We start from the raw sequence: 25,157 nt of genomic DNA, 5'->3' as shown, positions 1-25,157 counted from the left end.
TTTGCTTTTACTAGGACGGTTTAAACCATTAATTTTTTACATAATCCTCTTAGATTCGAATCTTCATTAGTCCTAATTTATTCTAAAAGTAAAATTTTTTTTCTAAAAATGTCCCACAAAAGCTATATTTGAATTACCCCATTTATTGCACGCCAAGTTGACATTTACTGGACCTCCAAAAATGATACTTTGGATGTACTAAAATGCACCCAAATTAAGGCTCTCAACCTACAAATATCAATCAAATGTAGCCTAATATATTTGAATTTATAAGTTTACTTAACATTCTCATTTTTTTTTATCATCTATTATTCTTAATTAAACAGATGATTAGATAATACAATTTTCCTAAAATACCCTTTTACCATAATAAAAAAGGGGAAAAAAAATCTATCGCCCAATCTTCTAAAATGATTTAAAATTTTGTTTTCTCCAAGTAAAGGAGAAATGCATTGAATTGTGTTCGGCAGCGGAAACAACAAAATTATAAAGGCAATAAATGAGTTGCCATAATTATTTGTTACAGATTTGAGATAATGTGCCCTCTAGCCTCTAGATTAGCGAGTGGAGGACAAGTCCGACTCATTAACGACTCGGTTGATGGTGGGGAGCGGTAGAGTCGCGTTTGTTTTTTGTGGTGTGTCACGACTCTCACTCTTTGGGAGTAAATATGGGAGAGTGGGGTGAAGGCAGGAGGGTAAAATCGTCAATTTTGGTGCTACCACTTTTACTGTAACGTATAAGCTCTTCTTCGCCCCTATATAAATCAGTTGCTCTGCTCAGTGCCCCTTCTCGCTGTGAGAGTTTGTTTTTGATTCTCTGAATTTTTTCACTCTCCAGAAAGATTTGCGTTTTTTCTACCTCAGCTGATCGACAGAAATGTCTCGCCGTGGTGGTGCTGGTGGGCGGAGATCGGATTCTCGCCGCGATCAGACGTCTCAGGCTCCTGGTCCATCGTTTAACAGAGGCGGGGAAGGAGGGAGGGGCGGGGGAGGAGGGAGGGGCGGGGGAGGAGGGAGAGGTGGGGGAGGAGGGAGAGGCAGGGGTTCTGGCGCCGCTGCTGCCGGTGGTTCAAGACCTGCTTCGGAGCCTCACTCGCCGGCGGCTTTTCCGCCATTGGCTTCTCCATCGCCGTCTGCTTCAACCTCTACAGCGTCTCTGAGCCAAAAGTTCGATCAGAGTCTCACATTGCAGTCTCCGGCTCCGGTTCGCCGTCAGCCTTCTGATCCTGTTCGACCTCAGCCTCAGCCTCATCCTCAGCCTCCCCCTCCGGTTCAGGCTCAGCCTACGCCTCCTGTTCCGACTCAGCCTCAGCCTTCGTCTTCGTATCAGGCTTCGTCTTCATCTCAGGCAACAGGGGTTGAGGTGCCGCCTTCGACGTCGAAGGCGATTACGTTCCCAAGGAGGCCGGGATATGGAACAGTAGGAAGAAAATGTAAGGTTCGAGCAAATCATTTTCAAGTACAAGTGGATGATAGAGAATTCTGTCATTATGATGTGAGTTTTCGCTTCACATTATTCTATTTCATTGTTTTGTTTTGATTTAGTCTGTATATTTTTCTTAATGCTGTTGTGGTTAGGGCAATTAATTGGTAAATTGATTTTTGTTTGTGTCTTTTCTTTGGTTTGCTTGGTTATTGCACTTTCCTTTTCGTTTGTTGTGTACATTTTTTCTTTACGAGTTATTGAGAAAATTGTTGCAAATGGGTTTCTCTTTTTTTCTTTTTCTTTGTCTTTTTTATGATTACGATGATGCTCTTTTTGGTAGGTTTCTACTGGTTTACATTGTATCACGATGGAGTTATCTCTCTTGATCAATCTGTAAAGTAAAACAGATCATCTATAGGGGTATTTTTTGTTCTAACTCTTTCATTGTTCTAAATTTAAAAAAGATAGCCTAAACGCTATGTTTGTTTCCTGAAATTACTCGGGAAAGGAAAAAAATGACAAGGGTAATTATTTTCTCACCTTCGGTTTTATCATGGAAAAAATTCAAATATAATTAAAATTAGTTTCTCTTGTCTCTCTTGATCAATCTGTAAAGTAAAACAGATCATCTATAGGGGTTTTCTTTGTTCTAACTCTTTCATTGCTCTAGATTTGAAAAAGATTTCCATGAAATTACTATGGAAAGAAAAAAATAGCAAAGAAAATTATTTCTCTTGGTTGTATCATGGAAAAAAATTCAAATATGATTAAAATTAGTTAGAAACTATACATCTTCAAATTATTTGCTATACATTTTTAAATTATTTAATGAAGAGTTATGATAAGTGAAATGAATTTGATGGATCATATAAAAATAAATTTATTGATTTTAAATCTATGTTTTATTTTTCTTTCATTTTATTTTTCATCTCTGTTTTTATTTCCCTTGCATTTTCCTTCAAATTTTTCTCGAACTGGACATAGCCTAAATTTTCTAGTAGGGAGATGTTTGTTGTTTAGCGTCTATTGATTAGTGTTGCATGGTGTGTGAATTGGACATTACCTGTGTGTGCAGAAACTGAAGGTGAAATTTACTTATTGTGCTCTATTGTTGAGAATGTAGCATGAGCTTTGAATCTAGTATCAAAGAATGTATGCATTCTCAGCATGTACTTTGTTTTTATGATTATATTATTATTATTATGTTGCTTCTGAAGTTTGGATGAATGCAACCATCTCTAGCTGTTTTCCTGTGTCAGAAAGTTATAACCCCTTTATTTTTGGTTAAGAGAGGCAAAATTTGCAGCCAATGTTTACCATTGGTTTGATTCTGTGAAAGAAAGAAAGAGTCAGCATAAGTTTTTGATAATCATATGATGTTCTGACTTCAGTTCTAAACAACATAGAAAACATATCTATTTTTATATAGCTTTTGTGGCAAAAAATGTTTTTGAATTCCACACCCTAAGGGACCATGTGAATAATCTTTATGCAGTGGCTGATTGATGTGCGCTCAACTCTTACCCTATTTAGCCTGCTAATATTTAGATTTTATATCTTGCTTGAATTCCTTTTGAGCAGTAATTTTTTTCTTGTCACCTTATTATGGTGTTATTAGTCACATTGGAATTTTGCTGTTGTTGGCTTCTCAGGGCTTAAAGTTGTTCAATTTTTTATGTAGGTTACAATAACTCCTGAGGTAATGTCAAAGACTCTAAACCGGGAAATAATAAAGCAACTTGTTGACTTATACAAGGTGTCACATTTGGGTAAACGTAGTCCGGCATATGATGGCAGTAAGAGCCTGTATACAGCAGGTCCATTGCCCTTTACTTCAAAAGAGTTTGTGGTTAAGCTAGTTAAAACAGATGATGGGGCTGGTCCAAGGTTTTTTCTCCTCTTTTCCTAATTTACTTTGCTCCCACATTACTATTATCTCATCTTCGCTGATGTTGAAAGTTGATGCCTGACATGCAGAAGGGAACGTGAATTTAAGGTGGCTATTAAATTGGCTTCCAAGGGTGATTTATATCAGCTACAACAGTTTTTGTGTGGCAGACAACTCAGTGCTCCCCAAGAGACCATACAAATTCTTGATGTGGTTCTTAGAGCATCACCATCTGAAAAGTAATTTTATTTCATTTTGTAAAACTAGTTTTTTTCTTATTTTTTTTGTTGATGGCTCAAGCTTATGTGAGTTCATAGACAAGAACTCATACGAGTTCATACATAAGAAACCATACATGTTGATATATCTAATAACCTAGTTAAATGTTACTGTAGATATACTGTTGTGGGGCGGTCATTTTTCTCTACTCAATTGGGGAGAAAAGGTGAGCTTGGTGATGGCTTAGAGTATTGGAGAGGCTACTATCAAAGTCTTCGCCCAACCCAAATGGGACTCTCCTTTAATATTGGTACTTCTTCCATTTTTTGTTCTTTATTGGTGATATATGAAGTAATCTATTATCTTGTTCCAATTTTATCAATTTGACTTGTGCTAAACAAGTAATTTTAATGTTACAGATGTGTCAGCGAGATCTTTCTATGAGTCTATTCTTGTGACTGACTTTGTTGCAAAACATTTGAAGCTTAGAGATGTATCAAGAGCTCTGTCTGATCAGGACCGTATTAAGGTATTATCTACCACTATGGTCATGATGCTGATTTCTATCTTTCAATCCCATACATGAATTACTATTAGCAGAGGTTCAAGCTAGGGTAAAGTTTAATGGGCTTGGAAGAAAGGACAGGAGAATTGTTTGCTAGCTGGATTTTGTATAAAAACAGGAAAGTTGTATCACTAGTTTCTGAACATTAGAACAATAAAAGAGGAGTTTCAAAAGCTTTCATTTGTCATCTATTGCCATCTAGTTGGACAATTTTCTATGCTTCATTGATTTTCATTAGTTTCCTCTGAGAAACAGCTGAATAGTTACACCAATTACTAATAGTATTTAAGCTATTAAAGTTTGAGCTTTTAGGACTCTGATTTTTTTGGTCAAAACAAGGTCAATACATGGTGAACTTGAACATTTTTTTCTTTTGCGAGTTGACTTTGTCTTGTTTCTCCGTTTGTGATTTCTAGGTAAAGAAAGCCTTGAAGGGAGTTAAGGTACAACTCACTCATAGGGAGTTTGCTAAACGTTACAAAATTGCTGGTGTCTCAAGTCAACCAACGAACCAATTGATGTGAGTTGTGTTACTCTTTCATCTATGTTTGTGTTTAGGGGTTTGTTTAATTTGTTGTAATATATATCTGTAAGAGCAAGAAGATAAGCAGTGATAGAGTTCTTGTCCTCCTATGATGGTATAAGTTTAAATCCTATGAATGTAGTTAGCATAAAACCATAAAAATAATGGAACACACAAGGACATATAGAGAATATTTCAAAGGGCACTTTATGTTCAAGTTTGACATCTAATACTGAAATTTATGTTTAATTTAATTTTATTTTTCAAATTGTTAATTTGTTTTTAAACAAAAACTATTAATTGATTGGGGCATGTTCTTCAGTCATCCATATATTTTATAGACTTGTGTTACATGCATGTGAATCTTGATTCCATCTATTGATCTTGACCATGGTTATAAAAGGTACTTTATGTTCAAAGTTGAAGTTTAATACTGAAATTTATGTTTAATTTTATTTCGTGGTTTTACAAATTTTGTTTTTGGATGAAAATTATTAATTGATTGGGGCAAGTTCTGTGATCCATTTATATTGTAGACTTTACATGCATGAGTCTTTGTTCAATGTATTGGTCTTGGCCATGGTTTTTGTGAGCCTATCCCTTGGTATTTTTGGTACCTTCTGATATGCAAGAATAATGTATGGCAAATACAATAGAATCTTGAAAAATGTTGAATAACTTAAATCCACTTGATAATTTAGTTAAATAATCCATTTAGCTTTTTAAAAGGCTTTCAAGACTCATGCCTTGAGGCCCTTAGTATAAGGCAATCGAGGCTTGTAGCCTTGAGGCTATTGAGGCTTAAGCGGCAAATGCTGTAAGGATTTTAATGGTTTTAGGCCATTTTTGGGCCTTTTATATGTATTTTAGAAGATGTTTAAGCCTCAATGTTCAATGGTTTTAATGAATTGTGTTTTTGTGAGGTTTTCTGTATAGATTTATGAGTCTTGTCTCGATTTAAGACTAGGGTTAAACCCTTTACAAAGGGCTTGGTTGGCTACCAATTAATCTCGTTAAATGGATAGCAAAAAAAAAAAAAAAAAAAAAGATTAAGAAGTGAAGGAGTTGTTTAATGGTGGAACTCTTATATAATTAATTTCATTTTATTCATAGATAAAGAAAAAAATACCACAATACTAGATGGATGAAGAATATGTAGACATTAACATAGATTTGGAGGATAATAGAGTAATTGGATATGATTATGACTCTTTGGAGGATCCTACTGGTAATAGTGATGGCAGTGCTGAAGATGATTTGATGAAGCTGTGAGAGTTGAATTTAAAGAGACAGGAAGAGGAACTAAATTAGATACTATTGATAATGATAAACAATTTGGTTGTTATGAATTATATAATTTTCTCATTATTCAAGTTTCATGTGATTTTGTTAGTACTTTTTTAAAAAAAAAATTCTTAGAGGTTTTTTTTTAATTTTTAATTTTTTTAAAATTATTTATTTTTGTTTAAGTTGAGGCTTATGCCTTGTTCCACCTCGAGGTTTATGATACCTCATTTGGGCAAACACCTCAAAACCAGCTTTAGCCTTTTGAACCACTACAACAATTTTTACATTTATTTTTTTAAAGTTTGTTATTATATAATTTTTTTTTTCCTAATGTTGGTTTCTCTCAGGTTTACCCTTGATGACGAGGCAACAAGAGTGTCAGTTGTTCAATACTTCCGCCAAAAGTACAATATTGTACTCAAATACCCCTCTTGGCCTTCTCTCCAAGCTGGGAGTGACTCGAAACCTATTTATTTACCCATGGAGGTCTTATACCTTGTCTTTGTTATTCTTTGTTGTAATAAAGGCTTCTACTCCTGGCTTTGCTAATGAAGGATTTCTTTTTCAATTGCAGGTCTGCAAGATTGTTGAGGGCCAAAGATACACAAGGAAATTGAATGATAGGCAGGTAACTGCTCTGTTAAGAGCAACATGTCAGCGTCCTAGTGAGAGGGAAGGAAACATTCAAGAGGTATGAAAACATAGAAATCATATTTAGTTGCATTTTTATGATTTTATCCTCAGAGATCTGTGTTTGGAATTAGCTGAGTTGTTTTCACTTATATTTCTGTCTATATCATTCTTATGGGCCTCATTTGTTCTTGCAGATGGTCAGAAAAAATAATTTCAGCACAGACAGAGTTGTAAGGGATGAATTTGGCATTCGTATAAATGAGGAACTTACATTGGTTGATGCCCGTGTTTTGCCGCCTCCAATGGTCATTCCTATCTTATATTTTGTTTATTTTCTTTAATTTTTCTATGCCATGTTTACCTTCAATTTCTATTTAACAAACTTCCAATTGACTTTGGTTGTCCAGCTTAAGTATCATGACAGTGGGCGAGAAGCAAAGGTTGATCCACGGGTGGGGCAGTGGAACATGATAGACAAGGTAAAATATCCGATATTTGTTTGCATGTTCAAATACAAGGTGGCTAGGAAGAGTGCAGATTTCCATGTGTGTTTTAATTATTTCATTCCTTATGGATCATTGGATATCAAAAAGCATAAGGATTACTTGGGAAGTGATCTTGTGCTGCTTCTCCCAAAATCATATCCCATCATTAGGGTCGATTGTGTTTCTAACATGCATAGCAGCCAAGGATTGAAAATTGTTCATATTTTTGTGCCTGCTGCAAATTCACATTTAGTTGGTATAACTTTATTCTTTGTCATTTTGTTTTTCTGATGTGTACATTATGGATAATGCCACTGGTTGTGTAGATCTTTACAATTGGATGACCCTGTATAATTTTAAATGCGTAGAAAATGGTAAACGGTGGAACAGTGCAATTCTGGACATGTTTGAACTTCTCTTTTAGAGTACATCAAGATTTGCCATCTGGATTCTGTCGTGAATTGGTCAATATGTGTGTCAGCAAAGGAATGGTATGACTTCTTGATTCCTTTGTGTTGTCCATATCCTTGCATTGAAAAAGTTATCTTTAATCTCTTCTTTTGGATTTTGCATTTTTTCCAGGTATTCAACCCCAATCCTTTACTTCCAATACAATCTGCTCACCCTAATCAAATTGAGAAGGTTCTAGTAGACGTTCACAAGCAGTCTATGGCCAAACTTGCAAGCATGGGACAAAATGGGAAACAACTCCAGCTGCTGATAATTATTCTACCTGATGTAACTGGGTCATATGGTGAGTGGTTAACTCATTTGACTTGTCATAAAAAATAAATCAGTTGCATTTTCCTAAATGAAATTGCCTTTGTTGCAGGTAAAATCAAACGAATATGTGAAACGGAGTTGGGAATTGTTTCGCAATGCTGTCAGCCTTCCCAAGCTTCAAAACTTAATAAGCAGTATTTTGAAAATGTTGCACTGAAGATAAATGTGAAGGTTTGTTATATCTGCCATTTGAGTTTAAATGCTTTTTTCATTATTTTTAATCTTAAAAATTTAAATAAATTGAAATAATATTTTGTTAGGTTGGGGGCCGGAACACTGTACTTTTTGATGCAATTCAAAGGAAAATTCCTCTGGTGAGTGATCTTCCAACAATAATCTTTGGTGCTGATGTTACCCACCCTCAACCAGGGGAAGATTCTAGCCCATCAATAGCTGCGGTATGTTCCCAGTTAAATGATATTTTCACTTCTTTGACTCCTTTTATGTGGTGTTGTGCTAAATGGTTGAATAAACTGACGCAGGTGGTGGCTTCAATGGATTGGCCTGAAGTTACCAAATACAGGGGGCTGGTGTCTGCTCAGCACCACCGTGAAGAAATTATTCAGGATCTCTATAAAACAACTGCAGATCCTCATAAAGGTGTAACTCATGGAGGCATGATTAGGTAGGGTTGTCAACATGTTTCCTTTTCATGGTGTATGATGTTTGTTGAGCTTTTTTTTTTCATAATCGTTTCTCTCTCTTATATCATTGTATGTTTTCTTTTCTGCAGGGAATTGCTAATTGCCTTTCGCAGATCCACTGGCTATAAGCCCAGTAGAATCATATTCTACAGGTAAAATTTGGTTTTTTTGAAGAATGCAAATCATCATGAGACTAATGTATCTTTGTTTTCAGGCATTTATGATATTGTTTGTCTATAAATGCAGAGATGGTGTCAGTGAAGGTCAATTCAGTCAGGTTTTGCTGCATGAAATGGATTCTATAAGAAAGGTAATTTTTAATGAGGTTCTTTGTCTAGGATTAGGAGGTCATGTTACTTGGACGTGGTTGGCAACTTGGCACAATTACCTTCAAAATTCAGAATGAATATGCTGGAGTACTCTGAAGTTAAATTTTCTGTTGTAAAATTGAATCCTATTCTCACTTCAAACTCAAAATAAATCTTCTAATAGAAAAATAAACAAAATAAAAGATAAAAGAGATGTAGGCAGTCATGTAAACTCTGATACTTTAAATATCGGAATTTTCATCTTGAGCACACACAAACTGTGAAAATAAAATTGATTGTCATGTTTAAATTTATTGGTAACCTGGTTTGTTTATATGATTTTGGTTTATTCATGCTCCCTGTTTTCTCTTGCCCTCACCAGGCCTGTGCATCACTGGAGGAGGGGTATCTACCACCAGTTACATTTGTTGTGGTGCAGAAAAGGCACCATACACGCTTTTTCCCTTCAGATCATAGAAGTCGTGATTTGACAGATAGGAGTGGCAACATTTTACCAGGTTCTCAACTTTGCTTGCCCACTTAATTGTTGATGTTTTGGTTCCTTTTCTTGTCCTCAAATCCCCTTTGATCAGGTACGGTTGTTGATACCAAGATCTGCCACCCTACCGAGTTTGATTTTTACCTCAATAGCCATGCTGGAATTCAGGTGAATCCTGGGTAACCCTTGTGATGTAAAAAAATAATTTCTTTGAAGGTAAGATGGACAATTTGAATTTATTTTGTACTATGCATGCAGGGCACCAGCAGGCCAACACATTATCATGTGTTATATGATGAGAACAAGTTCACGGCAGATATCTTGCAAATTCTTACAAATAATTTGTGTTACACGTAAGATTTTCCTGCCCTTTCCTTTGTTTTACAGATCATGAAACGGAAATTTTTATTGTCTTTTTTGATTAAGGTTGCAATTCCATCTGTGACCTTTTTCAGGTATGCAAGGTGCACCCGCTCTGTCTCCATAGGTCAGTTCCCACCATTCATCTGGATTTTATGTTTTACTTGTATTATTTTAATTTTACAATTACTCATGCTTGCTGATTAGACCACTATTTGATATTAATGTCGATTGCTGCATTATTTTGCAGTTCCCCCTGCTTATTATGCCCATTTAGCAGCCTTCCGGGCTCGATATTATATTGAGGGTGATACATCTGATTCTGGATCTGGAAGTGGGGACAGGAGTACAAGGGAGAGGAACCTGGAGGTTCGGCTCCTGCCTGCAGTCAAAGAAAATGTTAAAGACGTGATGTTTTACTGCTGAGTTTAATCAGGTCTTGCATTTTGTGGATTGATTACTTTTGGGATGATTTTGCACAAATTATTCCCCTTTTGAATCAACTTTTTATGAAATGTATGCCCACCACCTTCCAAGTGGTGTTTGCTCGGTTGAACAGCAACACAGAATTGCTGCCCTTCTTTTTTTTGAATAGCAACACACGGCTGTAGCCTTCTTTTTGGAACAGCAACGCTGATAAATATAGTTTGTGCATATTATTTTTCTCAGAACCCCTTCAATGATATTACTGTTTGTTTCCCTCGATGCAAATGGTTTGAGTGATTGTGCCACGGGTATCTCGCCAATGTGAATTGTTGTGAGAAAAATGCGGGAGGTGATGGTCAAAACTCAAAAATACATTTTGGGTGGAGCTAAGGCAAAACCAACTACTCATTCTTCCTAGCAAGCAATTGATGCTTCTTTACAACCTTTTTTATAATTTCTGAAGTGTATTCGATATCCCTGATTCATCAAAACTTAGCTTATACTAACTCTATTAAATTCATTCTGAAAGGCAATAATATGTCCTTCATTTTGAAGAAAAAAGATGCTTATGAAGGTTTAGGGTAGCTTTCTTGAAAGTTTGGCATGGATCGTACTTCATATTATTTGATTTTTATTAACCCATATATTTCATATGATAATAATATTTTCAATAGTTTGGCGACATGAGTGACAATTATTAGCATAGATGTAGTAGAGAGGGCTTCTATACTGACCAACCATAAGACATCTTTTTATTGTCTTTGGTTCTAGTCGAGTACTAAAAAGGAAATAAAGGGTTTTATCATTCCAATTGATATAATATAAATGGTCTTAGTTCATAAATAAAATAAGCGCCGACATATAAACCTAGAAATGTGTCTAGAAGTTGAGCTTGCTACCATCAGCCTATGCCATGTAGGGTTTCATCTTCATGAACAAATCTTGGTGGATGCCTAGATTTTAAAATTTGTTAAAATTTTTGAGCCATTTTTATTCTTTTTTTTTTGGGGAAAAATAGCTTAATATTAGGATGAAATATGTTTTTCATTCTAATCTTTGTTCTTTTAACAAACTAAATGTTAGTACGAAATAACTTATCTCAACGAAGATATCAATATTATGGAACCAATCAACCGTAACCTATAGATTTTCTTCCTCTCATAGATTGCCCCTCCCCCACTACATCATTTCCGCCACATATTATCTCCTCTACTCTACCAATAAAAACTAATTTTTTTTTTCTCAAACTTCCTTCATCCATGGTTATTTTCATTGGCAGGAGCCGTCAAAATTCAATTTGATATATTTGGCAATTTAATTTGATTAGTTTTCTGCATTCCAACATGAAGAATCAAAACCTTCAATAATCAACTCAGGTTTTTTTATCAATTTTTTTATAATTTATGTTAGTGTTTAGCTTAATTAGCAATTTCGAACAAAATTCCTAAGTATCTCCTAACTCGGTTTTTTCAATCCTTCTTCGTATTATTTGCCTAATGAAGATCAAGTTGTTGAATTTGTCAAGAGACCAAGGTTTGTAGTTGAGGTTGGAGTTGGATGAAATTGAATCAACCATATTTTTTAAGGAGTTAGGAAGGTTTGGGAAGCATTTTATTAAGTGTTCAAAATGCCTTGTTTTAGGATCGATCTAGCTTTAGGTCAAATTGATTTAGGTTGCACTTTCTTGATGGTATCTCATTATTTGGATCAAAGACTTTTTTCATTAAAAATACCCTAAAATTGCTTCTTGTTCTATAGAGAGATACTACAGTAGTCATCCCCTTTGGTTTTTTTCTCCTTTCATAATTTGGGGTGTTTGGTTGTTAAGAAAATCCAACTTTTCTATTGTTTTCCAAACTCTTTTTTAATGGATTTTCTTGAGAAAAAAATGGATTGATTCCTTCATTCATTCATCTCTCAATTTTGAAACTATTGAATTTGGGTAAAAACTCATTTTCTTTTTATGCGGATTCAAGAAGAGGGTGAGATTGAGTTTGGTGTGAACTCCAAGTGTGTTTCGGAAAAAGAAGGTAAGAAGCTGAAAGGAAAAGATGCTAATCAAGTAGTTTGAGAAGGATTGATAGGCTTAAATTAGGTAAAACCTTGTATTCGGTATTTATTCTTCATAGTAGACATTTTTAATCGGTCGTAAACCTGTGGTTTTTTATCTTTTCGGAGGTTTTCCACATAAATTTTGGTGTCACTGTTGCTCTCTTTCTGTTCTCTTTGATTTATTTTCAGTCTTGTTTTGTTATTTAATGCTTATGGTTTTACAAATCATACTTTTACAAAATGAATCATATTTTCCTATAATAAGAGGTATAAAAAACGTTAATAATGACTAATATCAATGCAGGGGTTGAGCCGGACTAACAGTTCTGGTTCTCCCTTTCAAACTTTGGATTTGGGCAAAAGGCTACACAAATCATGCTTTTTGGGCCCCAACGGACTCCAAAGGCCCATTGGTATGGCATTTTATGCCAAAAATATCACAAATCTATTTAGATTTTTTTTATAATTATATATATAAAAATTAAGAGATATTATAAAGATGGAGTCCTTTCCTTCTATAAATAGAATTATATCATATATCTTAATAATACCCTTAACTCTTAATTTAAATGAAATTTAAGTATTTAAGAATTCTAATTCACTCGACAAATAATTTCTATTTTTTTTTTAAAGAATATATATTATATTAGATCTTTTCCTCCTATTGATAGAATTATATAATAAAAAAAGTAGTTTACGAAATGTTAATAACTTTAATATGAGATACCCCTAATTCATAATTTAAACAAATTAAATATTTAAAATTCTAACTTTTGTTTTATTTTTTAAATAAAAGGGCATATGAAAACTCTATAGGGTTAATGTTATTCTTCTTTGATGTAAATATTATGATTTTCATTTTTGAAAGTAAGGTTAAAAAAATTCTACCAAGATATATCTTGGACGGTGGAATATTTGAAGTTTATTTTTTAAAATTAATGGAATTTTGGTCTTGGTAACTTCACTAGTCCAACAGTCCGGCCATGCCCTCCATAATTTTTTTTTTCTTTTTTTGCATTTTCTCTTAAAAGTTTTTGGAAGAAAATGTGAAGGAAGGAAGAAAAGGAAAGAAAGAGATGGAAGGAGAGAAAATGGAGAAGAAATAATATTATGATTTTGGATAAATGAGTGTGAAGAAGAGATATTTTGGATACTTCACATATATAGATATAAAAATAGTTTAGATGTATGTATTTAACAATTTTGACTAAAATTTTATCTTGCATTGAACCGACCATTGGGATTATTTAAACCTATTCACATTTTTGTCTTAAACCCCTAGGATGGGTCAAGGCGGGTAGAGGATTTTTCTATATGGGTCTAGTTCACCCTTTTATTCATTTATTTTTAAAAATTAATTAAATAAAGTATGTTAATATCAATGAAAACTAATTGGTAATGAGGTCAAACTTTAAATGGTTGGATGTCACGTTCATCCACGCCCATTATGTAAATATTATGATTTTTATTTTGGAAAGTAAGGTTAAATTTTTTTTATTTATCAATATATATTAGTTGAGTTGTTTAAATCAAAGCATTTAAATTCACTTAAGAAAATCAAGAAGTGAAAGAAAAAGTTTATTGTTTCAAAACGAAACTTAAAAGAATAATTGTAAAATTATCAAATAAAAATATTAAAATGATATTTCATTTTTTTGAATTGATTTTTTCTATTTAAGTAAAAGCAATTTGTTGATATCAATAAATATAACTCAATTAAAACTATTAATAATAAGTTTATTTTAATTATATTGATTAATAATGTTAACATTTTAAGGAGCCACCTAGGCTGTCAGCTCAACAAGTTGGAATTCTAATGCACCAGCTTTTATCTCTGACCAATAGTCTTGTCCCATTTCTAGCTGCTCGGTAGAAACAAGGGCTTTTTTAACTTTTGCGGCAATTTTAAAAAATTATAATTAAAAAATGGTAGTTTTGAAAATATTGATAGATTTACGGCAGTTTTGGCCACGTGGAAAGTGTCTTTTGAAGAGACACCTTCCACAATTTTCAAAATCATGAAAGAATTGAATTTAAGTTAAAGATGTCTCTTGAAGAGACACCTTCTACAATTTCAGAAAATTTGGTTTATATTAAAGGTGTCTCTTGAAAAAACACTTTCCACGTGGCAAAAAATCCAATATGTAGTAAAGGTGTCTCTTGCAGAGACACTTTTCACGTGGCAAAAAATCCAATATTCATTAAAAGTGTCTCTTGAAAAGACACTTTTCTCAAAAATTTGAATGTCTTATAAATTTGATTTTAAAGCTAAAGATGTCTCTTGAAGAGACACCTTCTACAATTCCTAAAAATTTTAATTTATACCAAAGGTGTCTCTTTAAGAGACACTTTCTAGAATTCCAAAAAATTAGATTTATACTAAATGTGTCTCTTGGAAAGACACTTTATACAATTCCACAAAATCCAATATGTATTTTATTTGTGGAAATGATTTTAAAGCTAAAGATGTCTCTCTTTAATGTATGAAAATTGTGGAAAGTGTCTCTTCAAGAGACACTTTCAGTATAAACCAATTTTTTTAAAATAATAGAAGGTGTCTCTTGAAGAGACACCTTCAATATAATTCCATTTTTTGGGAATTATGAAATGTGTCTCTTGATACCTTCCACAATTTTAAAAATATTGGGTTTATACTGAAAGTGCTTGTTCAAAAGACACTTTCCACAATTTCCATTCAAACAGTGGAAAATTTTGAATTTATGCTGAAGGTGTCTCTTGAAGAGACACCTTCCATAATTACAAAAAAATGGAATTATATTCGGACACCTTTCATAATTTTTAAAAAATTGGTTTATACTGAAAGTGTCTCCTTGAATTTAAATTTCAATTTCAATTTCAATTATTGTAAGTACTAATCTAATCAGGTTATTATTTTTTTATTTTGTTGCAACCCCCGTTTGATTCCCAAGTTTGTGCAATCCCTGTTTGATTCTCAAGAAAATCCATCCCCCATTTGTTTTCCGAGAAAATCCATGGAAAACCCCCTAAAAAAACAAATTTTCAATTTCAATTATTGTAGGTACTAATCTAATCAGGTTATTATTTTTTTATTTTGTTGCAACCCCCGTTTGATTCCCAAGTCTGTGCAATCCCCGTTTGATTCCCAAGAAAATCCATCCCCCATTTGCTTTCCGGGAAAGTCCATGCAAAACCCCCTAAAAAAACAAACAAAAAAATGTTTTTTTTTTTGCTCCGTGCTTTCTGGATCTGTCCAGGGGTCTCTTTGCTTTTGTGCCATTGGATTTAAATTTCACAAACCCTAAATCCACGATTTTTGAGCCACGCTGAAAAACACAACCTTTCCCCTCAAATCATGATCACCTTTCTCCTCAAATCATGATCAGATTACCAAATAGCTTATATTTTTTAATAAAAAAAAAATTGGACAGATACCCTGTGCGCGGGCTGGACTGGTAGGAAATATTGGGAAAATTTTTTTTTTCAACTTTCCCACACTTTCTTGGCAACCAAACAGAATCACAACAAGCCAAACCACAAAAAAAATTAAAACTTTCTCCATTGTTTTTAGTCTACTCAGTTTCATTGTAAAAAAAAAACAAAAACTTTATTTTTTTTACAACTTTCCCACACTTTCTCGGTGACCAAACACAACCACACCACCAAATATAACCACAAAACTTACAGAAAACACCGGGGGCAATGGTTTCTCAGATCTGCACTTCACTTCCTTCCTATTGGTGTTGAAGCAAGGATCTCCACCTCATGATCAGCGTGCGAGATAGTGGGTTTTCGGACAGAGAAGTTTTGATGCAGAGAAGAAAAACGAGAAGGGAAGAGAAGAAAAACGGGAAGGGAAATGGAAAGGGGGGAATGGGTTTTCATATCTATCCTACGTGTTATCCTACGTGTTCAAAAGTGCCGTAGAATTGGAATTATTTTCCAAACTATGGTATTTTAAATATTATTTTTTTTAATTGCAGTACATTTATCAAGAATCCGTAGAAACAATAAGGAGAACTGCACCCCTGATACTTCATTGTCGTAAGTTGGCGTCTCGTTTAGTTGCGTCAAGATCCCCATGCGACGGTCGAAATGATCTGTCTGTTCCAGACTATAACATCGATTACTCCCATTCTAACATAGGACTCAAAAAAACGTGTCCTTTCTCTTTTATCGGCTTTCGTATTTATACCCTCTTAGATGCTTGTACGGCTAACAATATCAATAATTTACACAGATTTTGACTTACGGCCGGCCCCCATAACATGCAGACTTTCATTTTCATTTTTCTTGTTTCTTTGAAAATTAAGATGGTCCATCATTTTCAAAGTTGGCGGATTGGGTGACATATTCAAGAGTCAATAGTTATTTACAATGAATTACTACATGGCGTATTTAACAATTTTCTTGGGATCTCAAACCTTCGTAGACTCAAATCTTGGGTATTGACCGTCCCGTAACAAACAACATTAGGTGGCATCTCAAACCTCGTCGACTCTTGCCGACTCAAATCTTGGGTATTGACCGTCCTGTAACAATCAAAATTTTATATATATATATGTATTTTTTATCAAAATTTTCTTAGGAACTCAAATCTTACTTTTTTTTTTTTCAAAGTTTAAAACTAAAAAATAAAGTGTAATAGCATCAAACATATTTATTATTTATAAATATTTTAAATATAATTAAAAAGCTGTTTATTTTTCCTATTTTTAAAAATGGGTCAAACCACAAATTTCACTCCACCCACCGTCTTCCCCACGATATCATATGTTATGCTTGGGGGACACATGGAAAAAAAATCATCAGAAAGAGGCTTCCAGATGATAGAAAAGGCAACCATGAATGTTTTCAATAGTATCTGGTTTACCTTTTGCAAGTGAACAAGAATGCTCTCATGGAGAAAGGGCAGAGCTGGAGGAGGAACTCCAAAACACATCACAGAAGTGTTATTCCCTCTTTATATATTTGTGCAAGAAATTCAAGCTTTAGGGAAGGAAAAAGTGTATATAACAGCAATAAAGAGAGTGAAAGAAAAAGAAATATATATTATAGCAACTAAGTGATTGAATTTGTTACAAATATACCAAGAAAGGCCTTCCAACCAAGTTAACTCTGCTGATGAACCAAATAACAGTTACCAGTGTATTATACAAATGATGCCTATACAGCATACAGCATCTCTCTATTGTATCAAACTATACCTGGATCTGCGTGATATCAATTCTTTTCCTCCTTTTTGTTGGGGGGTTGGAGTAATTTTACAAAGCCATGAACCCTATTGCACACTGGGCAGCTCCTACCAGCTGCAGTCCAAATAATAACACACAGGTCTGCCGGTTGTGATAAATAAAAACCGGCAAGGATGTACAGTGTAAGAAAGAATGCGAGTCCAAGCCTTTCCTGCTAGGTGTTATAAAAACAGGGAAGTGTACAACACTGATAGATGCACCAGCAAAGCCACAATGCTGCCTGGTATTAGCTTGTTGTAAAACACAGTCCTCGGTGAACTACTCTCACTCAGCTGTCCTGCGTTGACAAATTCGCTTTTTCCAGTACTACTCCTAGTGGACACATTCACAGACATTGAACCTAGTAATGTAAATTCAATTACTAACTGTTAGTTTTCATCATGATTGTTAACTCATTGTTAAGCTCCTCTGAAGCAGGATTGTTGAAACTTACAGTCATAGTTAGCCCATCCAATCCGTTGACCAGCTAAATCATAAACAAAGATTTTGTCTTTTAGAACAAGATCTGCAAAAAAGAAAACGATGTTTTCACTTTGAGTTGAACACATGATGACACCATGAGCATGCTATAGTATAGGACAAGATTCGAGTTTTTAGTCAGGTTTTAGCTAATTCTCTGGAAGGGGCTAAACTTGGCTCGAGGGATTAAGACAAGCTCTAAAAGATTGATTAAATGCATTATTTAACATCAATAAGTTAGAGCTATATTTGCAGTCAAGTTCCCTAGGTGTGTGAAAAAACCAATGAAGAGGTGAACCAAAAGACAAAGACAAGGACAAAGCAAGCCATACTTTACAATAATAGGTGCCTTTTTTGTTTAGCACTAGAGAGAAATATTGTTTAACCATTAAAGAATACCTAAAATGAGGATGATGCGGTGTAAGACTAGAAAGACAAGGAATGATAATAATAAATAATAATAATATTTGCAGAACTAATTATATCCCCAGAAAGCGACAAAATAAGGAAAGCTAGAAGAGATTGTTAGGTAGCACACATAGATGATCTATGACAAAAAACATTGAAACTGAGCACATTGTAAGGGTGGAAGGTTCTGAAAACAAGGGTTGTAAACTTCATTTTTGATTTGCAGTTTGGTCGGAGTTACTGGAGTTGAACTCATCAGTAATCAGAATAGAACCAAAATGCTATGCATGTAACTTTTTGTTCAAAACTTCGGCTTCAAGCTATATTAATCCTTTCTATTATCGATCCTAACATATTCAACTTTATTGATATATGAGATGCCATAAAAAATCCTAAAAAATCACAAAATACCAAAATAAAATAGAAGACTTCAGTTCAGTCTCCATACCTCCTAAAATTGTTATTCCTTGACCTTGAATTTTTTGAAAGCCAATGCACCACACTGCAGCATCACCCTGTAATGATAAATTTATCTTGACTAGTTAAAATTAATAGGAAACACGGTACTTCACAATTTGACCAGATAAAAAGGAAGTACATGTTATACCACCTAAAAGATTAACAACATGTTTTGACAAGTTTCCACTTTGAAAAAGAAACCATAGCTCAGGAATTGAGAGAATGGACAAAGAGCAGCAATGGGATGCATAACATCTAAAGCAGAGAGTAGTATTGGACAATTTACCACCACTGATGGCCTGGCCTGAACTTTTTCTTATAGAATAACATTAATTTTATATTGAAGGAAATTAAAGTTACAAATGTCTGGGATTTCAGGGGGAACATTGCTGCTGATGGTACAGCTAATCTGAATTATGATTAAGTAAGAGAAAAAATCTGGACAGGCCTTTAAAAGATCACTATTAGAGAATATCAGTACAATAGCATTGCTGAGATGTGGATGCATTAGGAAATACTAGCAGTATTTACAACTGAGGTTTTTTCCCATTCCACTTAAGAAAGGAGTGCATGAAAAATGATAAAATTCACTTTTACAAATAGAAATGCAAAATGGAAAGAAGATCATAAGTAGTGAAATGCATGGAATTGATGTCAAAAGGCTAAACAAACTGGATGTAAACCCATCTCCTCCCAAGCTCAGCTCTTAATTTCAATACAAACAAAAGATATCCAAATGAACTCTTAACGGTTAAAGAGAAGAAAAAATTGAAGTTAAACATCTCACAATGGAATTCTGCTGTAGAAGGTAGTCCTCAGGTTTTAGATTCATAGATACACCACCAGCAAAGTTCAAACTGACTGTAGGAAATATACCCTTGACACTGAATACAGAATAGACATACATTTTGGATGTTAAGAAAATTAGTCTGCAAAAGATAATAACTATGCAGGGCTGAGCGGTCAACCAGATAAGAACTGAAAATCATAAATCTAGAAAGAGGACCTTGATGTGATTAGATAACACTGGGTTCCTTTGGAGAGAAGAGGGCGTACAGATTGCGATACAGCTTCTGTGATCTGCACAAAGGAGAAAATAATAAATTCCACATTGCATTAACAGTGATTGACCATGTTTTATGACCATAATTGACATATGAAAAATATCCTCTTTTCCAAGCGATGCTTGTGAAGCACCCTAACATTGTTGTAAACAAATTAAATATAAATGAACAAACTGAGAAATTGCTAGACTGGAACTTACTGCACTGACAAAAGGATCATAAGCTTCTTCTGCAAGGTATGCCAAAGTTGTCCCAGAATCAACAATGGTTCCTCGGTTGGTTGATGTTGCAAACACCTCTGGGTCAATGGCTAACGATTTCCCATTGACAGAGATGCTCTGCAAATTCAAATTATAATGGGGCCTGCAAGTTTGGTTGCACAAGCCATCACAGTCAATTTAATGCTGTCAGGGTTTACATATTTCAAATCTTCAAACTTTTATTTCAAATATTGAACATATCTAATCAGAAAAGTAATGCATTCTACTTTAACTGCCAACCCGGATTTGGTGATGTTCGAGCTTGGCCTATAAGTGATCAAGCTTGAAGGCTAAATTGGAAGTTATTTTGTTTAGGCTTGGTGCAGGGGCCAAACAAGCTAGACAACAAGATGAGTTTAAGCTAATTAGAATAGCCTGTTTGATTGTCCTCCCTGAGCCCAGTTTACAAGCCTCATTAAACTACACTTGGGGAATTTCAACCTTTGCTCATTAAGCAGACAAGCTTAGGATCTATGAAAAAGTTCAAATCATTGGTGTGCGCACTTGATCCAGCCTCTGAGAAAATGATGCCCAAGCTGCACATGAGCAGCTTGGCTTTTTACAAGTCATCGGTAGATGGATATCCAATTTGATTTTAAAAAAAAAAACTTGAACCTACCATAGGAGCTTAACTAGCGAGAATTGCCCCACATTTTTCAGCCTTCTTTCAAAGCATCAAGAACATCTTTGGCTGATATTAATAGCCATAGCAAACATCAAATCAGCACTAAAGAGCCATCAAATGACTGCAATCCTATACAAGTTCTAATATAATGCTTGTGTATAAAATGGCACCAACAAAGCTTTTCAGACTTTCTATTTTTAAAAAAGTTAGATTATTGCTTAAAAAAATTATCTTTTAAGATTAGAAGACAGTCAAGAGGTTACAATATATGGGGGTATGAAATCAATGACAAACTACTACTTTTAAACTAAGTGGTTGAGTTGTTCAAAACCAGAATTTTGGAGATGGGTTGAATGTAACTATTCTTTGGTGCCATGATCCTGCTAGAGGCAGGATTCTAAGAACAGAGGCGCCTCACAACCAGATTATTTTGTAGGGTAGTTTTTTATCCTCTCTTTAAGGGCAGACAATTCCATATCTATGATCAAGAGCTGTTGACTCTGGATTTCGGTACACAAATTCCAAATGTACTATTAACAATCAAAAAGGTCAAATTTTACTGAGGACATGAAACCTAAAATAAGAGTTGCATTTTCATTCTAAAGAGAAAAAAAACTTACTGTGAAGGCACAAGTGGACTATAAACTATATCTTCCTCCACAATCTCGCCAAGAACCAATATACCACCGCCACCACCATCTCCTTTCAAGCAATGTGAAAACACTTTTGGTGTTATTCCCTGTGAAGACATTTGTGAGATAACAGACATATCCTGTTGACCAAACCCAAAAATCCCATCAACTGCCCGGTCTGACTTTGTCAAGTCCCCAGTCTGTGAGATGCTACACCTGTCTCATAACCCATCACCCAAATCAATGAGTTCCAAACAAGAAGAGCAAAAGGCCAAAATAACATAACTGCCATCTAAACTCTCAGAGGTTTGACAGATTCATGGTAGCTCACCCAAAGACAATTGAAGCTGAAGAATTAGTCACAGATGATCCAACAATCGCATCAAAATTCAACAAATCTGATACATAATAGCCTGATGTCCCACTGCCATCCCCGTACTGAAACGTGTAAATGCACTGATTGCCCTGACTTGAACAGCCAGCATCTGAAGACTGTACTCCTAGACTGCATCTTTGGTCTGAACATGATATCAGCGAAGCTGTTGATGAACTCCCAGGATCAAAGAAATTAAGCGGAATCTGCATTAATGAAACTCTAAGTATTCCTTTTTTGGAGTAAATTGAATCCATTTTTCTGCAGATTCAAAAAATTGAAACCAAAGAGAAGGAAGTCTAGACGAAGAAAATTGATTTACATGGAGTCCACTGGATTGTGGGCAGCCGTTGCAAGAACCGCAACTGACCCACAATACATCGCTTCCCGTGTCAATCTGAACATAGAATTCTTTTGGAGGAGAACCCAAAAGCACTCTTGTAAAATAAAGCCTATACCAAAACCAAAAATTAAACATTACAATCAAAACATTAACTGTAATTAATCAAACACAGAGGAGATATATACCCATCAATCCCATAAAGAAACTACAGAGCTGCAGGAAAAACCCATCAATTCATTGACCAAAACTAAAGAAGACATCATAACCAAAGAGAAATGAGAACAAACCCATATAGAAAACCATTCCCACAAATTGAGAGACAAAAAGAACCAAAACCAACAACACAAAAGAAGCAGAGAGATAAAGAAACGAGCATGGAACCCAAAAAACCAACCCAATTCAGAAATAAATACCCACAAAAGAAAACAAGCTTAAAAATAAATCAGTCAATCCAAAAACGAAAACCCATAATCCAAAACACAAATCCCAACCCGAAACATCCAAAATCACACAATTCTTTATACATCAAAAGAAAACAACAAAAGAAAACAAAAAATAAGAAATTCAAACCCATAAAAAAAGAGATTGACAACAATAGAATTACCCAACACGATACGGATCGTAGGTGCCCTCAACCGGAAAATCCACGACACCCACTGAAGACTGCAAAAACCTGCCATGCCGGACCCTGTCCCGAGCTTTGAGCTCATCCAATTCAACCCGCTGGTTCAACGGAAAAGCCCTCTCAAGGGTCAGCGTCGCCGGAAACCCAGAAGCCACCGCAGGCGGAGGCCAGAACATGGTGACCAACGCCACCGCCAGAATTCCGGCCGCCAACGCCGGCATTCTTGGCTTCTGCTGTTTGTTTCTCTCTTCCAAACTCTCTCCCCCTCCCCCCTCCCCTCTCTCTCCAAGTGATATAATATCAGAAGATGGAGAGAAAGAGGCTACAACACAGAGAATTTAGAAGCAAGATGGAGGCGAATTCTCTGGTTTTGTGGGGAAAGAAAGAGAGAGAAGGTTGGTAAATGGGTTACGTGAAAATTTATATTACTTATTATTATGAATCTATGATCCATTTGAACTTTGCCCTTTATGACCTTCCTTGCGCCTTCCTATTTGGTAAAACCTCCTCTCTATCCCCTCCGATGTCTCCATGTGCGTTTTTCCCACGCTCCTTCCCTCTCTCTTTTCTTTTTTTCTCATATTTCCAAACACATTTCCTATTGTTGAACATAAATCAAAAATAATTTTCATCCCCCATATAATCTTTCCAAAAAAACTGAGAAAACCCAAAAAAAGAAAAATAACAAAGAAAAAAAAAAGGGGAAGTTTCTTTTTTATATTATTAGTGTGCGTTTGGAATATAGAGTAAAAAATGAGAATACAAAATCAATTTCTTTCTAGTTATTATTGCCTTTAAATTATCTTTTTAGAATTGGAATTGTGATCCATTTTTATTTTCTTTTGATTTTTATTATCACATATCAAATACGTGTTGTGTTTTTTCTCTATGATCACCTAAAACAAAAAAAAACTTCATATAAATAAAACATAGAAAAACATGTCTTTCTCTAATAGATTGGGAATAAATCTGAGTCAATTTTTTGTTTTAAATAAGGTATGGATCTTTTAAGACTGTAGATGAGAAATCATCGTTTCTGTAATATCTCTGACGATGGGAAATAGGAGAGAACGTTTCTTGTCTATTCAAAATTATTCAATAGACACCAATCTTATATCCTCTATTCTTTAGGGACCATTTCCTTTAAATATTATATCATATGTGTTTTAAACCCATTATTTGAGACATATATGGAATTAGACTCCACATATGAGGTAACTCATACTTTAGAATAAATAGAAAATAAATACTAGTTTAATCATAAACTATGGTCCATATGCGAGTTCATAGTTATTTTAACAATATGTTCTTCTATTTGATACATTATAGTTGAGAATGAAAATAGAATCCACGTGAAAGGGTAAGCATGATATTGGTTGAAAATATTGCCGACCTTGTTGTTATTATTTACTACTTGTAATTTCAGATTTTTATAGTGACTCTATTAGAAGCCAAAAATATCAATCTGGATGATCAAAATCTCTAACTTTTGTTTAGATAGAGTTTGGAAATGCATTTAATTTTGTGCCAAAGTAAAAGGCAAGACATGGAAAATTTTCTCATCTTTTGATGCAACACAAGATGCTCTGACCTTGCTTTTATGGTTTGTAGTTGTGGGCAACAGTTAATCTTGTGATTCTTCTCCTAAGTACAGCCGTAAAAGTATGAATTATGAATTGTCTTAGATTCTCAATTGATTGCATCCATTGTTATGATTCTTTTTTTTTTTATTATTATTTATTTTTAATAACCATTAGTTTTACTCTTAGATAATGCTAAAAATTTATTTTAGAAAAGCACTTTCAATAATAACAAGCTTAAAATGCTTAGCAAATTTGGATGCTTACTCCTCTTTTCTTATCCTTATCTTCTCCTAAGCTAAGGGAAATGCTTTTGGGGTTGGTACAAATTATCTTTCATGTCATTAGATTTATCGAAAAAGCATCTTAAATCGTTTTTTAAAACTTTGTTTCGAATAATATATTTGAATTTATTTTTAAAAATCATTATTGAAGCAGATAAAAGCTATTTTAAAAATATATAAAAAATAAATTCAAAATATTATAAGTTTTGAAATAAATAAATTTTTATTTAAAATATTATTTTTGAAAATTATTCTAATTTTTTTTTAGAATTGTTTTAAAAAATATTCCAAAATATTCCTATTATTTAAAAAAAAAATGAAAAATTGGATATGCATAAAATTATATTAAATGTAACTACATCTATATGAAAAGAAATTATATATCTTAATTTCAAAATTAACTTATTAACTTAAAGTGGAACGTTACAAATAAACTTTTTGTTTAGAAAATCTTGGTGGGCCCATGCCCATCTACTAAAAATAAAAGCTTTTGAGATGGGGTGGGCAACGTTGGTTTGGGACTGAAACAGTAAAGCTTTCAAAATCATGCTAGGGTTCAGAGTACCAAAACTTTAAGGAGACTCCACCTCAATTATTATTTTTTTTTAATTTTTAACTTTATATTTGGTCGGTTTTTAAAAGATATAAAACAAATGGCCACGCCACCTCGCTGTCTTTTGCTTTTTCGAGCCACTGTGAAGGCGAGGAGGT

General features: G+C 34.3%; 2 protein-coding genes across 2 annotated transcripts; one reads left to right on the top strand and one right to left on the bottom strand.

Moving 5' to 3' along the window:
* Positions 1–781: 781 nt before the first annotated feature.
* LOC100258447 (protein argonaute 5) lies at positions 782–10,327 on the top strand. The gene is made up of 22 exons (XM_010653532.3): positions 782–1,497; positions 3,110–3,315; positions 3,406–3,555; positions 3,712–3,845; positions 3,955–4,064; positions 4,517–4,620; positions 6,258–6,396; positions 6,485–6,601; positions 6,738–6,848; positions 6,951–7,022; positions 7,397–7,519; positions 7,611–7,782; positions 7,861–7,982; positions 8,072–8,209; positions 8,294–8,436; positions 8,545–8,607; positions 8,702–8,765; positions 9,146–9,281; positions 9,357–9,430; positions 9,521–9,615; positions 9,718–9,749; positions 9,873–10,327. The coding sequence occupies exons 1-22, from the start codon at positions 880–882 to the stop codon at positions 10,046–10,048; spliced, it is 3,099 nt and encodes a 1,032-aa protein (XP_010651834.1). The 5' UTR covers positions 782–879; the 3' UTR covers positions 10,049–10,327.
* A 6,783-nt stretch (positions 10,328–17,110) lies between these two features.
* On the bottom strand, positions 17,111–23,173 carry LOC100255070 (aspartic proteinase 36). The gene is made up of 10 exons (XM_002272085.4): positions 22,562–23,173; positions 21,937–22,066; positions 21,573–21,820; positions 21,230–21,457; positions 19,925–20,087; positions 19,667–19,740; positions 19,448–19,544; positions 18,650–18,716; positions 17,768–17,839; positions 17,111–17,674 (listed from the first exon to the last, which is right to left on the bottom strand). The coding sequence occupies exons 1-10, from the start codon at positions 22,801–22,803 to the stop codon at positions 17,496–17,498; spliced, it is 1,500 nt and encodes a 499-aa protein (XP_002272121.1). The 5' UTR covers positions 22,804–23,173; the 3' UTR covers positions 17,111–17,495.
* Positions 23,174–25,157: the final 1,984 nt, after the last annotated feature.

Source organism: Vitis vinifera, chromosome 6 (genome assembly GCF_030704535.1).
Source record: "Vitis vinifera cultivar Pinot Noir 40024 chromosome 6, ASM3070453v1".
In the NCBI taxonomy this organism is placed as follows: Eukaryota; Viridiplantae; Streptophyta; class Magnoliopsida; order Vitales; family Vitaceae; genus Vitis; species Vitis vinifera.
The sequence above is the reverse complement of the archived record's forward strand: the minus strand, read 5'-3'. Positions and strand labels throughout refer to the sequence as shown.

What these genes read in the sequence shown, in the direction of transcription:
- LOC100258447 (XM_010653532.3), top strand. Translation starts at nt 880, where the DNA reads ATGTCTCGCCGTGGTGGTGCTGGTGGGCGGAGATCGGATTCTCGCCGC. An exon ending in CTATTTATTTACCCATGGAG is followed by an intron (nt 6,397 to 6,484) that starts GTCTTATACCTT and finishes TTTCAATTGCAG; the next exon opens with GTCTGCAAGATTGTTGAGGG. An exon ending in CTAGCCCATCAATAGCTGCG is followed by an intron (nt 8,210 to 8,293) that starts GTATGTTCCCAG and finishes AAACTGACGCAG; the next exon opens with GTGGTGGCTTCAATGGATTG.
- LOC100255070 (XM_002272085.4), bottom strand. Translation starts at nt 22,803, where the DNA reads ATGCCGGCGTTGGCGGCCGGAATTCTGGCGGTGGCGTTGGTCACCATG. An exon ending in TACGATCCGTATCGTGTTGG is followed by an intron (nt 22,067 to 22,561) that starts GTAATTCTATTG and finishes GTTTTGGTATAG; the next exon opens with GCTTTATTTTACAAGAGTGC. An exon ending in AGTCCACTTGTGCCTTCACA is followed by an intron (nt 20,088 to 21,229) that starts GTAAGTTTTTTT and finishes CCAAACTTGCAG; the next exon opens with GCCCCATTATAATTTGAATT.